This window comes from Saccostrea echinata, unplaced genomic scaffold, assembly GCF_033153115.1.
Source record: "Saccostrea echinata isolate AGI-Se365-2 ecotype Australia unplaced genomic scaffold, CSIRO_AGI_Sech_v1 ptg000025l, whole genome shotgun sequence".
Lineage (NCBI taxonomy): Eukaryota > Metazoa > Mollusca > Bivalvia > Ostreida > Ostreidae > Saccostrea > Saccostrea echinata.
In genome coordinates, this window is record NW_026889774.1 from 19,305,077 (window position 1) to 19,320,114 (window position 15,038).

The 15,038-nt window shown below is 37.6% G+C and overlaps 1 protein-coding gene across 3 annotated transcripts; it reads right to left on the minus strand.

Annotated features, from left to right (window-relative positions):
* Positions 1-2,863: 2,863 nt before the first annotated feature.
* LOC133192100 (myosin heavy chain, striated muscle-like) lies at positions 2,864-14,866 on the minus strand. Of its 3 annotated transcripts, none has more exons than XM_061327960.1 (29): positions 14,540-14,866; positions 14,203-14,346; positions 13,868-14,052; positions 13,628-13,748; positions 13,231-13,323; positions 12,421-12,484; positions 12,226-12,324; positions 11,031-11,134; positions 10,774-10,906; positions 10,409-10,677; positions 10,129-10,299; positions 9,663-10,034; positions 9,352-9,557; positions 9,005-9,262; positions 8,205-8,880; positions 7,929-8,074; positions 7,569-7,803; positions 7,291-7,457; positions 6,774-6,852; positions 6,235-6,480; positions 5,921-6,117; positions 5,662-5,794; positions 5,088-5,545; positions 4,786-4,978; positions 4,392-4,652; positions 4,056-4,295; positions 3,740-3,940; positions 3,347-3,514; positions 2,864-3,180 (listed from the first exon to the last, which is right to left on the minus strand). In XM_061327960.1, the coding sequence occupies exons 1-29, from the start codon at positions 14,735-14,737 to the stop codon at positions 3,166-3,168; spliced, it is 5,832 nt and encodes a 1,943-aa protein (XP_061183944.1). In that variant the 5' UTR covers positions 14,738-14,866; the 3' UTR covers positions 2,864-3,165. The 3 variants fall into 3 exon arrangements, with proteins under 3 accessions (XP_061183944.1, XP_061183945.1, XP_061183946.1); XM_061327961.1 differs by lacking the exon at positions 6,774-6,852 and adding an exon at positions 7,082-7,160; XM_061327962.1 differs by lacking the exons at positions 6,774-6,852; positions 11,031-11,134 and adding exons at positions 7,082-7,160; positions 11,855-11,958.
* Between the last annotated feature and the right edge of the window lie 172 nt (positions 14,867-15,038).

The following is a 15,038-nucleotide window of genomic DNA, read 5'->3' on the forward strand; positions in this document are numbered from 1 at the left end:
ATAACACTAAATAACCCTCTGTGGCAACATGTTGTGGGCGCCAAATGAGAGTAAAACAAAAGCCGCCATTCTGATAAAAAACGAATTTTGATGAAATTGTATTGGTTTGAAATGGAACATTTTACTTTGTGGTTGATATCTCTGGAAGTACGTACTTGTACTTACTTTTACAAAATACCCTATGAATTAAAAAAAGACCCCTATCAATTTTGAGGTCAAAAGGTCAAAGATCAAAGTAACAAATGAGAACTGACAACTCATTCTTTCTTAAAAAGACTCTTATTGATTAAAAGTCAACGCTGAAAGGTTAAGGTCACAATTCATTTATGGTACAAAAATCTTCGATGAAAAAAGAAACAAATTGAAAACTTCCCAGTAAGAATGCAAAAATTTAAAATTAAAGTGTGTCGAATCATTTTAATTCTACTGAGATTTTTTTTTTTTAGTTTTCTTGATTAAAGTACTTGGAAATAAAGAATGATAACTTATAACAACTTTCTTTCTCACTGATTAGTCAATACTTTGCTAATTTAACTTTTTTATGATTTTTTTTTCCGAACCGGAGGATACCTTTTTCAAAGAATCAAGGGACGAAAAACAAAGATATAATTTGCCACGGCCTGAGTATATTGACCAGATGAATGTTTTATTGATAGATTCCAGGCTTCCCTTCTCTCTCTCTACCAGTCTGACTCTTTGTATAGGATTTTATTTCTTTAATCATTTTAATTTTTTTAACTATTAAGCTTCGCTTGTCACAATATATCAAAATGGGCTACAGACTTTTTGAGCATGACCCTTGAAACACTTTTCTCTATTGATTATCTCTTGTCTTGAATCGAAAAAGACATGGCCTTGACATTTAGCATGTGCAGGCCTTTATCATTATTTGTTGAAGTTTATGAATAAAATACAAGGATTTCCACTCAAAACCTTGATCTTTTTTTTAACTTAATATTCACATCGATTGTTCTCAATATACTCTTAATCGATTGAACACCGAGAATAGCGAGAGACAGAACTTTGCTATTTAACTTTGTTTCCGGGAAACTCTTGAATTTTAGTGATTTTAAAAGTATAATTAAATCTTATAATTAGCATTCATAGACCCTGTGTAGTTACACCCCTTTCTTCTAGTCAAACTTGTTTCCTCGTCATTGAGCTGTGATTTGAGCCAATCCACTTATATTTCTTGTATATTTAAGGCCCCCTTTTTTTCTTTCATCAGATCACACACATCCTCTTTCATCACCCCCCCCCCTTTTCATCGTGCGTCATGACTGATCTTGACACAATGCATGTCTTCTCATTTTTGTAGTAATTAATTGATTTTCAAATAATTTTAAGGAATATTAGCCCCCCCCCCCCCCAATGCACAATTTTTGAGTCAGAATGACTTTCCTGTGCAAATGAAGAAGACAAGGAAAATAATACAGTCACATAAATTATTCAGTATCTTTATATTTCAGAAATAAAATTGTGAAACTTTCGGATAAAAAAAGGTAAAATTGTAATGAGTATCATTTTAGTCACACATAATCATATTTTTAATACTTACTTTCATCTTAATTATGATATCTTATAAATGTATAACATTCAAACTAAGCTGCTTTCTGATATACATTTTTACAATTAGCTGCACAACTCAAGAGAGAGAGAAAATTGGACGACAGATCATAGAGCTACACATGCAATTTATGCGCCACTTTTGGACTTGTATTCCTGAAGCGGCTTATCTCAAGTATTTTATGCCAAAAATTCTTAAAACATTTCACTGCTAATGTTTCAACTTTATATATATTCCCCCAAAATTCTTCAAATCAGCAACGGAAGAGAAAGTGCATTTAATTCTTGTCGATCCACGATCGCCATTTTCCCATGTAAACAAAATCATTCTTCTTCATGCACTTTCCGAGTTCAAAGAATTTCTGATACAACTAAATCGACATCTTTAGAAGGTTATTGTCAAGAATTTTTTGGTATCAAAACTGATGGCAGATCTATGTTAGGAAAATAGATGATTAAGGAAATCATTTCTCCAATGAAATTGATTGCTTGAAAAGTAAAATCCATGTAATGCTGCTTTTGCAAGAGTGCCAAATGTTGTACATGTATTTTATCCATTTACCAATTCAATTTTCAAGGTATTGTAATAGGCTCATTTTTTATCATGGCAGTTTTTCCTTTATATGTATACATATGTAACCCAATATTTGGAAATTTTAGGGGGGGGGGGGCACCCTCCGGATCCACGCCCCCTCTAAATCCGCCAGTGAATGCCACCGACTTCACAAGATTCATCGATAATTCAAGAGAAACCGAGACGGCAAAATTTTAAAACACGAGTGCAAATCCCTAAGACCAAGCAACCTTTACACATACAATAACATGTAGTGAACTAGTGTATGCTTGTGATCAGAGCCTCTCCCTTTTTAAGTATAGCTTTCAATGGACTGAATGGAGACATGATAATAGCGCAAAATTCCCACAACTTTAAATTTTATCAAAAAGTATCTTGCGATTCCCAGCACAACTATGCCATCAATTTGATTTCTAGAGAATAAGTTGCACAGTTACCAATAATCATCAGTGGTCAATTAAATTAGTTGTTTAAAGGTAAGAATAACGGTGGTGAAGAGAAATAAATGTGAATGTCGGTGAAAATTTGGTTCGACTCTGTTTACAATTATATATTGCGAACACTCAAAAAAGTATGCTGGATATTAAAAACCTTCGTATGATTCTTATTCCCCTTTATTCAGATAGGATCTCTCGAATATACCTCGATATAATTTCGCTTGAGAAATTTCTTTGATGAACTCTTTTTTACAATGTATTTTTTATGAAAACAAACAAAAACGACTTTTTTTGCAGATACATAACAATAATTTATTTACTGTAAGTATCACAAAACAGAACAAACAACATCATTGGCTGTTATTCCGTTTTGATGATGGTTGTCCAATGAGGGAACAATCTAGTAATAAATAATTAACACACAATAAATAGTTGAATTGTCAAAAATCACAAACAACAAATCCATTCGCTGGAGACGCGAATTTCACGGTTCCTTGCGGAATATGCCTGTGATTAAAGGAGGAGATGTAATCCCTCCCGATTATTCCTCATCGAACGGGGGTGGTCAGGGACTACTTCAAGAGTCGTCTATTCGATTCTGGACTGCAATATAAAGAAGAGAATATTATTATCTACCGCATTATAGATGTGGATTCAGTCAGAAAATGTTTTTTTTTATCTACGTACTTTTTTTTGCCGTATATATATTTTTTGCCAATGGAATATGTTGAATAAATTATCACAGAGAAAATTTATTTGATGCACTCACCATAGATTTAGAGGAGACGGTGGTAGTCCTCTGGACAGATGTAGAACTGCGGCTTTTGGCGCGCAATTTAGACATGGATGTCTCCGCAGTGTCAGCGCGTTCTTCGGCGTCTTCCAGCTCGTGCTGTACCTTGCGGTATTTAGCCAGATTGATGGCGGCGATTTCCTCCTGTAGAATAAAGATATATAATTTTTAAGTCTAGTAAGAATAAAACTTTAAATAGGACATCCCACTTTATTACAGCTTAAACAGCATTGCATTCTCCGTTTTTTTTTTCTTTCTTCAAATTGCTATTCTCAATATTCCAAAGATGATGCATTTCCGTTTTGAAACAAATAGAGATTGCCTGTCATTATTTATGTTTAGGTATAATGTTCGGTACTAAGTACTTACGGCTTCCTCTACTTGGCGCTTGTAGGTGAGGACCTTGCCCTGCAGTTTCTCAATGAGTTCCTGCAGACGTTCCTGGTTCTTCTTGTCCTCGTCAGCCTGGAAGGCGAGTTCTTTGAGGCGGCGGTCGGCCTTGCGGGCGTTCTTCTGGGTCTCGGCATGACGGCGTTGTTCGCTGTCCAATTCGCTCTCGAGTTCTCTCACCTACAATAATGAACAAAATTAGTTACTCAAAGTTGCATATATACTTTCGAAGTACTAGTAATAAGATGACTGTAATCCAGACAAACCAAATAGTATTTAGTCAACGTTAACTTACTCTGTTCTCAAGCTTGGCAATCATCTTCTTGCCTCCCTTGAGGGCGGATGCCTCAGCTTCATCTAAGCGGACCTGGAGCTCCTTGATTTGGCTTTCAAGTCCCTTGCGGAATTTCTCAATCTGGGCGCTGTGTTCTTGTTCTGCGCGGAGTTCCTCGGCAAGATGATTGGCTTCGGCAATGGCTTTCTTGGCCTTGTCGTCGGCAGCTCTAATTTCATTGTTCATCTCCTCAAGATCGGTCTGAAGATACAATGAACACCCGATAAATAATGTAATATTCAAACGGTTATTTGAATGAATGAATTAAAATACATAAAACCAAAATGTTGTTTGTACCTGCATAGCCTGGATGTCTCCCTCCAATTTCCTCTTTTGTGCTTGCAGGGATGTGACCTGAGCAGCGAGCTCGTTGACACGGTCATTAGCCTCGTGGAGCTCGTTTTCAGCAGATTTTCTGGCTCTCTCAGCAGATTCAATGGAGGTGCGCATCTCCTCTACCTCACCTTGCAGAATCATGCAGCGGCGCTCAGACATGGAGTAGGCTTCACGTGCTTCGCTCTGGGCACGCTGCTCATCTTCAATGGTGACTTGCATTTCCTGGATAAATAAAGGTAGATATTTCTGCTATATCCACTAGTAACAGATAAGCTAGCTATGAAAAAATAACATCCTATTATAGACAACTGACAGTTTTTAGAGAATGGTTTTTTCTTGGAAAAAAGATAATTACTCTGATCTGTTGCTGATAGCGTTTGACGTTCTTCTCAAGATCAGCCTTGGCACGGTTGGCAGCATCCAGGGCAACCTCAAGCTCGTTGATATCCTGCTCAAGCTTCTTCCTGATTCTCATGGCCTCGGCCTTACCCTTAGCCTCGGCTTCAAGACTGGCCTGCATGGAATCAAGGGCACGCTGATGGTTTCGTCTGTAAGCCAAAAAAATATTAGTATTGGCATTCGATGATTCTGAGATAATCGCTAGAGTAAAATTACGGATACTTCTTTTTTATGGTTTAAGAAAATTTCTGCATATACCTGGTGTTATCGAACTCTTCCTCTTTTTCTTGAAGACGCCTGTCAATTTCAGTTCTGACAGTTGCGATCTCAAGCTGTGCACGCATGACTTTAGCTTCCTCCTGTTCAAGAGAGCTCTCAGCCTCTTCCAAAGCAGCCTGGAGTTCCTCCTTCTCCATCTCAAGACGGCGTTTTGCCTTCTCCACCTCGTGGACACTTCTTCCTCCCTCACTGAGTTGGTCGGTGAGTTCGTGGATCTCATCAGCAAGATTTTTGTTCTCGCGTCTGAGAGATTCAATGGTATCATGGGATTCCTCGAACTGTGCCTTGAGTCTAAAGCATTCAGCAGAGAAGCTGCGAGTTTCTTTATGGGCGTTCTCAACCTCTATCTCCAGGGTTCTAACTTTGCTCTGCCACTCTTGGACGGTCTTGTCGAAGGCTCTCTGTTTCTTCTCTAAGTTGTTTGCATTTGCGTTGGCCTAGGAAAAACCACGGAAAATATAATATTTATAAGCACATAATTTACTGTCTATTAGAGAAAACGCCTTTTAAGTTACATGTATGGCTTAAATGACATGGATTAAAAAAATCTTACTCTTTCTACTTCGATGACAAGGTCTTCCATTTCCTGAGCCATACGTTGTTTCACTTTCTCGAGCTGGCTGATCTTAGCATTAGCTGCCTCTAGATTCTGGTCGGCCTCGTTAAGTTTAGCTTGCATACGGCGTCTGCAAAAGTAATTGGTAAATTAATAAAAAATCTTTTTAATGATATTTTTGCCGAACATTTTCAATAAAGGTACATTTTTTTTTAACCAAAGGAATGTATTTGATAGATTTCGCATGTTACTGTACCTCATCTCTTCAACTGCCTCGGCACTGGCACCACCACCACTCTCGCACTTGGATCGCCACATCTGCACCTCATTGTGGGCCTTGCTGAGCTGACGCTGGACATCGGCCTTGGACTCCTGTTCCTCCTCGAACTGTTCGCGGAGGGAGTCGAGGTCGGCATTGAGGTTACGGACCTCGGATTGCATTTTCTGTCGGAGCTGTGTAAAACAAGGAAAAATCACATTGTATTCTCATTTATTATATAACCACAATCTCGGTTTTATACACATTCAAATTTTTAGTGTTTGAATTGACACACAATACAATCAACGTACTCTAGACTCTTCCTCAATGGAGCGTTTAGCCTCTTCCAGCTGAGAAGCGAGAGAAGACTTCTCCTTGGTCAGTTGGCTGACACGGCTCTCGGCTTCCTCCAATTGGCGGGTAAGATCGGCATTCTCGCTCTGCAGTCTGGACTTTGCAGAGTTAAGGTCGGCAGCATTTCTGTTGGCCTCGTCAATTCTGGCATTGGCTTCAGAGAGTTGGGCTTCAAGCTGTTTGGAGACCTTCTCGGCAGATTGCTAAAAATAGGCATTACATTGGCAAATCTATTTGTTTTGGGGTTGGGGGTTGGTTGAGTTGAAAACTGTGAATTCAAGTGATTTTTTTATAACTTTAAAAGTTTAACGAAAAGTTAAGTAACTAATTTTGAATGATATAATTTTTTTCAATTTAACTGTGCCGTCAGAAGAAGTTAGAAATACAAACTCGTAGATTTGGTGACTAGGAGGGTACATCCAGGAAAAAATGTATAAAATAATACAGTGACAAAATAAAAAGAAAGAAGAAATACTCATTTATTTGGACAGTATACCTTATTTTTGTTGAGAATTGCAATCTGTGCATGAAGGTCATCAAGCTCAACCTTCATTTGTGCTGCATCCTTAAGGGCTCTATACAGAAAGAGAAAGAAGGCAAGGAAAATAAGTGGGGATGTGTATATATATGGTTTTATTATGGCCCAGTTTAGTTAGGTTGTGTGGGGACTTAGATTATGGTGCAGTGTGGTATATACATATATATAATATCGTAGTGCACCCATGCCTGGATTCCAAGGTTCTTGCTGTAGAAAAGAGGTAGGATTGAAGAATGACACCGATTAATTGTCATTCTTTGTTTTACCTTCTGCTTAATGACATGTTGAAGCTGACTTTGCATGTCATCAAGTTCACGTTTCACATCTTTCTTATCCTTTTCCAGTCTGTAATAATTTTTCATTCAGTAATCGAATAGTCATTTTTTTTTTCTTGCATATGTAAACTATTTCTCCGATATTTTTCATATAAAAAATTTAATAAATTTTATTGTCTGCTAATATTGCCATTACTTACTTAGCCTTGGCCTTGTTGAGCTGGTCGATTTGGTCAGCCATCTCATTGGCAACGTCTTGTTGTTTCTTGCGGAGGGCTGAAACCTGAGCTTCTCCTGCCAAAGTTTGTTCCTCCAAGTCACGACGCAGTTTCAACAACTCTTGTTCCCTCTTTTTGTTCAGATCAATCTAAAGAGAGAAGAGTCAACAACACGTTTGAATTACAGATGTTTAGTTATTTGAAAGCTGTGTGAAAAGATCAGTTTATGCTTTAAGTGTTTTACTGAAAGTATTGTTTACCTGAGCTGCAGTGGCACCGCCAGCCTCGTCCAGACGCTCGCTCAATTCGTCCAACTCGCGGCTGAGCTCCATGCGCTGTTTCTCAGACTTGGCTCTAGCTGCACGTTCAGCCTCAAGCTCCTCCTCAAGTTCTTCGATTCTTGCGTTCAACTCCTTGATCTTGCGCTGGAGACCGGCGTTGATGCCCTGCTCATCCTCAATACGAGAGTTGAGGTTGTTGATCTCCATGTCCTTCCTAATGAAGAGTAATTGAATGCATGATACAGTTATTCAAAAGACGCGTTTTCCCCACGTTAATTGAATTAAGTTCAAAATGAATGAATTAATCCACTCTTTAGTATTATCATTACAAGAACTTACTTCTTGCCGGCGTCTTCCAATTCTCTCTTGACGCGTTCAAGGTCTTCAACAGCACCTTGTGTGGATTTCAGGTCCTGTTCAAGCTTGCGTTTGGCCTTCTCAACATCACCACGGATCTTCTTCTCACGCTCAAGGTTGTCTTCCATCTAAAACGAAAAGTAAGAAGTGATTACCTTTTAGAAAAAAATGAATACAATATACTTTTAATCAATTATAAATAAAAGAGATAGGAAAAATACATGATACATGTATTACATAAACTGAAGGCTACCATACCTCATCCAGAGTCTGTTCAAGTTTCTGTTTAAGTTTGTTGAGATGATTGCATTTGTCCTCCTCGGCTTGTAAATCTGCGAGAGTCTTCTTGTGAGCTTCATCCAAAGCCTTCTTTTCTTTGTTGAGCTTGGCGAACTGTTCATCTTGCTGTTGAATTTCATCGTTAAGAGTCTTGATCTGGTTATCTTTGGTTTGTTTCTCTTGTTCAGCCTTAGCAAGAGTGTTTTCAAGATCTTCAATGTCTTTTTTCAACTCATCATTTTCAGCTTCCATCTTTTTCTTAATGGACTCAAGCTCAGCTGCAGCGTCCTCCTCATCAAGAAGGCGTTCCTCGTATTCCTTGATCTGAGCTTCAAATTCAGCTTTTTCTGTAATAAATTGTTCAAGTCTCTCCTCGAATTCAGCTACTCTGTCCTGTTCGGCTTGAAGGTCAATGAAGATTCTATTCTTTTCTTCCAACAATACAACATTCTGTTCCTCGAGTTTCTTTTTGATTTCAGTGGTCTTCTTCAATTCCTCCTCCATCTTGTGCATTTCTTCCAATTTTTTCTTCATCTCCTCCTCTGCACGAGCAACATTCAACATGGGCTTTACCTTGGCGTACAGTTTCCACCATTGCCAGTTTCTCAAGACAAGCCATTTACGGATGTTTCTCTGGATCATGGCAAGAGCAGTTCTGAAACATTAAAGGTATTTTATTCTCTAGTATTAATTACCATCATACAGAAAAAAGAAATTATTAAAAACATGTGTCGAACCAAACGATTTTAGATACAAGTACATATAGGTGTAAAAATTACCTTTGGTCCTGCAATTTCTTGTATTGTTTGCGCATCAGATAACCTCTGATATGAGCCTGGAATCCAGACAGAATGGCAGAAAGACGTTCATCACGCATTTCCTCAAGCATACCAAGTACACCAGCCTTGAAGAATACCTTAGTATTACCAAGACGGTACTCTGCAGGATCAAGCTGCAGAGCGAGCAGAACTTTCTCGGACACAACCTTTCCATCAACAAAGCCTTGTGGAATGGCATTAGGGGCCAAGATGGAGTATCTGTAAAGCAGAATTTTGATTTTGAAAGTTTGAGTTATAAGACTGCATAGAGCGACGATTATTCATTGAAGTCAAATCAATCACAGTACCTCTGTTTGAATTCAGAGTAGATGACTCTGCTGGGAAATCCTTTGCGACAGATTCTGATACCCTCAAGTACACCGTTACATTGAAGCTGATTGAGTACAAGAGCGGCATCAATCATTCCAGACTGTTTCAATTCGTTGGGAATGATGCAACGCACGAAGTGGGGATGAGTGCTGTACAAGTTCTTCATCAGTTTATTCAGAGACTCCTACAACAAATTAATTCATATGTCAATTAATTGGCATTTCACTCCAAACATATTCTACCAAAAACTTAGAATAGAAAGTGAATTAGGATAAAATGCATGCATTACCCTGTGGACAGCAGAGATAGTCTGGAAAGCAGAGGACTTCTTCTTCTTCTTTCCACCGCCGGCTTCAGGTTCAGGAGCTTGGAAGAGTTCCTTTACAAGGTGTTCTTTTGATTCAGATAGCAGGGCAACGACGTTCTCGTTGATTGGATCCTTGTTCTTCTCTAGCCAACCACTGATGTTATAACCAACAGAACCAGCATAGTGACCCAATGAGAAGTCAGGAGCGGGAACGCCGGGTCTTGGAGCCTTTCCTGGTTTTCCAAAGTTGGGGGATTTGCCCATGTGATTTTGGTACAGCTTGTCTTTGAATGACTTGTCGTCGGCCTTGGGGAACATGCATTCCTCTTCAAGGATGGACAGGATACCCATAGGCTGAAAAAAAGTGTTTATTTATTCTCCCGAATTCTCAAACTAAACGTACATGTATGTAATATTTTAGTTTACAGACTAAACTTTGATACCCTACCTTCTCAATGAGCTCGATACAGGCTGCCAAGTCCATACCAAAGTCAATGAACTCCCATTGGATACCTTCCTTCTTGTACTCTTCCTGCTCCAGGACAAACATGTGGTGGTTGAAAAACTGTTGAAGTCTTTCATTGGTATAATTGATACACAGCTGCTCAAAGCTGTTGAACTGTACAATGAAAATTAGATCATTTGAAAAAAAAAAGATAATTAACATTTGTTGTACAAATGACAATGTAGCTGTTCTCAGAATATGCATTGGTTTTCTTATAATTTACCTCAAAAATTTCGAAACCAGCAATATCCAATACACCGATGTAGTAGTTTCTCTTGGCTTTGGTGTCCAAAGTTTTGTTGACTCTTTTGACCAGCCACTGGAACATACGGTCGTACAGAGATTTGGCCAAGGCACCAACGGAGTTGGTTACTTGCTCTTTGTTCTGACCCTTGAAGACAAACTCGGTTCCGACCTTGACCTTGGGTTTCAGCAAGCATTTCAAAAAGTCTCCGGCGTTGATACCCAACAGGAAAGCGACCTTTTCAGGTTCTAAAAAAACGAGAATGAATATGAGAGAATTCATCCCGGACGAATACAGTAAACTTTATAATACTTTTATGAAACAGTTTTTAAATAAATACATACCGGCAGTTCCATCAACCTCAGCCTGTTCACCCTTCTGCTTGAAGGTCATTTCACCCATATGCATGATGGAGGCTGTGCATTTGTACATGCTGTGCTTCTCTTCAGTGGTGAAACCAAGAATGTCAAAAGCTTCCTATATGATACAGTATCGTGCGTTAATAAAATGAAGTCAATACACGCTTATACGCGGTGACAAAAGTAAAATTACATCCAATCAAAATAGAATTATCTTTTTTTGTTGTTCCGCATATACATACATCGACCATTTTCATTTCTTCAACATCATCAATACCATCAACTGTCAAAGCACCTTGGTTGATAAATGAATAGAGGGCGGGATCGGGTGAGACCAGCAGAGGTTCTAAAAAGAGTTAAGGTGGGATAAGGATGAAAGGATGTGTGGACATACAGTTTGAATTGGAACGGTGTCCCATGAGAGATCAGTATGAAATGACATTTTAGGCAGATTATATGGATTAAGACGTGGGAATGCAGTATCGAATTGACTGTTTAGAAAACTGAAATAGAATTGTTTTATGGTAGCGGAATCAGGAGAACGTTTGGAAGATTAAGTGACAAGTCTTTTAAAAACTCGTGACAACCTGTCTAGTAGAGGGTGTTTTTGGATTGCGGAGTTACAAAGAAATATAAAAAAAAGTTGGAAATATGAAGACCTTTGGGAAGAGAATCTGTGAAAGAATATATGAATTAAAGAAAATGAATAGATTTTTTGGAGTAGTATTAAGTTTGGGGTGTTGGTAAGCATTTCGAGATTCATGATACCAGGCTGCATTTTCTGAAAAAGAATCTATTAGTTCGATATGCTGTGTTATGGTACTTTTAAGAATGAAAAGAGATCGAGTTCGGATTAAAGGTTTTGGAATTCTTTTTGAAAAGAAGGACATTTCAATTCAGGGAGAAGGATAGAGTGACTGAAAGAAAATTTATTAGTTCGACATGGTAAAGGATTTTGACGGGATTTTATATCTCTTTAGAGTCAAGAGATATTTTGGAACCAGGTTTCCATATCAGAAGAAGAATAGAGTATATTAGAGGGGGAGAGGGACTTATTACAACGTACGTCCATCATTTTCATTTCCTCTACATCATTAATGCCATCGACAGTGAGTGCACCCTGATTGATAAAGCTGTACAGGGCCGGATCGGGTGAAACCAATAAAAGTTCTGTAAGCAGAATGCCATTACGTGATTTATATGACGTAAATGAGACGATGATTTACACAATATAAAACTCAGACGGATTGGACAGTAGGTTGCATAGCTGCCTATTTAAGTCCTCTCCCGACGATGACGAGTGTAATTTTCTATGTTATATGAAATGAAATACTTCGGTGAGATATAAAGTATTAATCATTGTCATTTACCAAAGAAAAAAGTGTAAAATGTAATTGAGATAGCTCTATCAACATTACTATTGATGAAGACACATACCGTTGAGTTCTGGAATGGCATTAGACAGAAGCTGGTAGAAAATATGGTAGTTTCTCTCAACAGTTTGCTGGTAGGTCACACGAGATTTCTCGAGCAGGTCTGTGAATTTAAACATATATTTTCAATAATAAAATTTTCAATAATGTTTTCAAAATGAATGGAAAACTAATAACATTAAAGAGCCTATAAACTTACAGGTTTCAATGTCGGCTCCTGCAATTTTTCCTGTGGGACCGAAGTGGATACGGACGAATTTTCCCTGTTTATAAACGAAAATGACTCAGTAAAAAATCGTGAAAATGAAAGAACAATCGTAAAATAGTTTTTTTTAATGAAAATGTTATTTAAAAAAAATTATTTAATCGCTGAAATGAAATTTATAATTTATAACTGATTGATTATGAGAAAAATGCTTTTAAATGGAAATTTTATTTTAAATTTTTTTTTTTATCACTGAAATGAAACTTATAATGTTTTTACTTACAGTTGACCTGCATCCTCAAAATGAGAGGAAACAATATCAGGAGGGAGTGAGGATGGGGAGCGGCTTAGGAAGGTGAGCGGATATCTGAGGATCCAGATTATCCTAGTGATGAGGGAGAATAGGAATTTGTTAAAAACACACCGGTGGATCAAAGTGTTTCGGTGCTGTAATATTCGTTCGTGGTTAAACGAATTCCCCATCAAGGTAATACATGCAAGGTTATTTTCACATCAAAAACCATGACATTATATATAATGAAATAATAAAGAAAATGGTGTAAAAATATTAAAGGTTTTGTGACTCCTAAGTCTTTTCTGGAACATCAAGAGGGTCAAATAGGTTATCATCAACCATGCACTGAGGATGATAAATTTGTTCATTGTCAAAAAATCAGGAAAAATGATATTAAAGATCAAAAAATCAAAATAAAAATATGGGTTGAGTTGTTTTATGGTTTAGGTTTAATGAAAGATAAATTCAGCACAAAAGTGGATTATCAAAGGCTTTAATAATAAACTTACAAAACGTGAAGAGTTGTTGTTACGGACAGTCTTGGCGTTTCCGTAAGCCTCAAGTACTGGGTTAGCCTGCACGATCTGATCCTCTAGGGTTCCCTGTTTTGTAGCAAGGTCAAGAAAAAAGGGAGGGACCGGAAAAGGATTGAGATGGAATTGGGTGAATTTAGTAGAAAACGATCAGAATAGTTTGATTGGATATAAAGGAAGGATGTTCGGAAAATTCACGGAGAAAGGAGAGAGGGGAAAAAGAAAAAAAAGAATAAATTATAAACTTTTGCAAAGCACAGTGACAAAGAATATCGTTCGATTATCATTCTGATAAAAAATAACACTTGATTTTTATTATTACTATTATGACATTATTGAAGGAATGTCTTTATAGAGGAAACATTTTCGCTACCTTCTTGTCGTCCTTTGGTTTTTCCTCTACGTCCTCTTTTTTGGACTGACCAGCTGCCACGAGGGCGAAATACTGAATGACCTTTTTGGTGTTTTCAGTTTTACCGGCTCCAGACTCACCACTGTGAAGTAAAAAATAGAAATTTTATTATCTGATGAATGGAAACTTCACCCCGAGGCAAATTTTCCAAAAAAAAAAAAAAAAAAAAAAATGAAAACTGTTAAAAATGGACAGACTTACGTAATCAACATGGACTGATTTTCACGATCTTGGACCATGAATTGGTAAGCGTTGTCAGCAACGGAATACAAATGGGGAGGCATTTCAGTCTTTCTCTTGCCCCTGTATTTGTCGACCAGTGCCTGGCCGTAGATGGGGAGTCGCTTGTAGGGATTGACGGCAACGCAGAAAAGTCCGGAATAGGTCTATAAACAAGAAAAAACAAAACAGATGTATTACGTTTTCAAAAATTTAAAATGTAATAAGAGCTTGAGATTAAAGAAAATATGAATTAGGAAAATTGTGAGAAATAATATTATGAGCAATTTTTGCTTCTTTTTTTTTTAAATACTTACGTAGATCAACATAGACTTGTATCGGGATCTCAAGTTGTGCAATACAGAGGCTTCGTTCAGGTAGGTCATGTTGGCCATGTCTTCAATTTTCTCGTACTTGGGCGGATTCATTTGCTGGATATCATCCTTCTTCACTGTCCTGGTCTAAAAAATATATAAAGACATCCCATTTTTAATATTAGCTTTAACACAGTATTTGAAAATAAGAAAATTAAAAACTAGAAAAATTGCTTGACATTCTGCGAATGTTTAAGATAATTCATAATGAATCATATTACTTTTTTTTTTAATTTTTAAACCAAAGAATTGTTTTGTTATTTTGTTTGTTTGTTTTTACCTCTTGGCTTTCAATGGTCTTGACAGTGATTTCCTCTCCTTTTGTGGACTGGATCTCGGCGGCCAAGAAGCCCTCCTTCTCGTCAGGAATCCAGCACATCTTTTTGCCGTCAAATGGGACAGTCTGCTCCTTCATAAGAGCTTTCCTGTCGACAGCGAGGTACTTCATATCCGGATCGTTGGGATCGAATGACGCCATGTTTGCTTATTCGGTGGACAAGCTCCGCTTGTATATAGATACCAAGTTTAGCCGAAATCTGGCGAAAAGATGGAGTCTGTCTGGTTAACCGGACGCCTCAAGAACAAGCCCGAATTGTTACAGAACAGCCTAAAAAAGCGGAACCAAGAATTTGAATACTAGCATTGAATAGAATTATGATTGAATTTCTTTCAGTTTTTTAATTTTTTTTTCTTCTTAATTTTGCTTGAAAAACTTGCCCTGGTATCAACAACGTAATCATATTTTTTTGTAATTTGTAGAAGAATGGAGATTATAGTTT

Excerpts from the sequence above, each read along its gene's own strand:
- LOC133192100 (XM_061327960.1), bottom strand. The coding sequence starts at position 14,737 with ATGGCGTCATTCGATCCCAACGATCCGGATATGAAGTACCTCGCTGTC. Across the intron at positions 5,795-5,920 it reads GAGGCAGTTGAAGAGATGAG|ACGCCGTATGCAAGCTAAAC; the intron begins GTACAGTAACAT and ends TTACTTTTGCAG. Across the intron at positions 4,296-4,391 it reads GAGACATCCAGGCTATGCAG|ACCGATCTTGAGGAGATGAA; the intron begins GTACAAACAACA and ends TTGTATCTTCAG.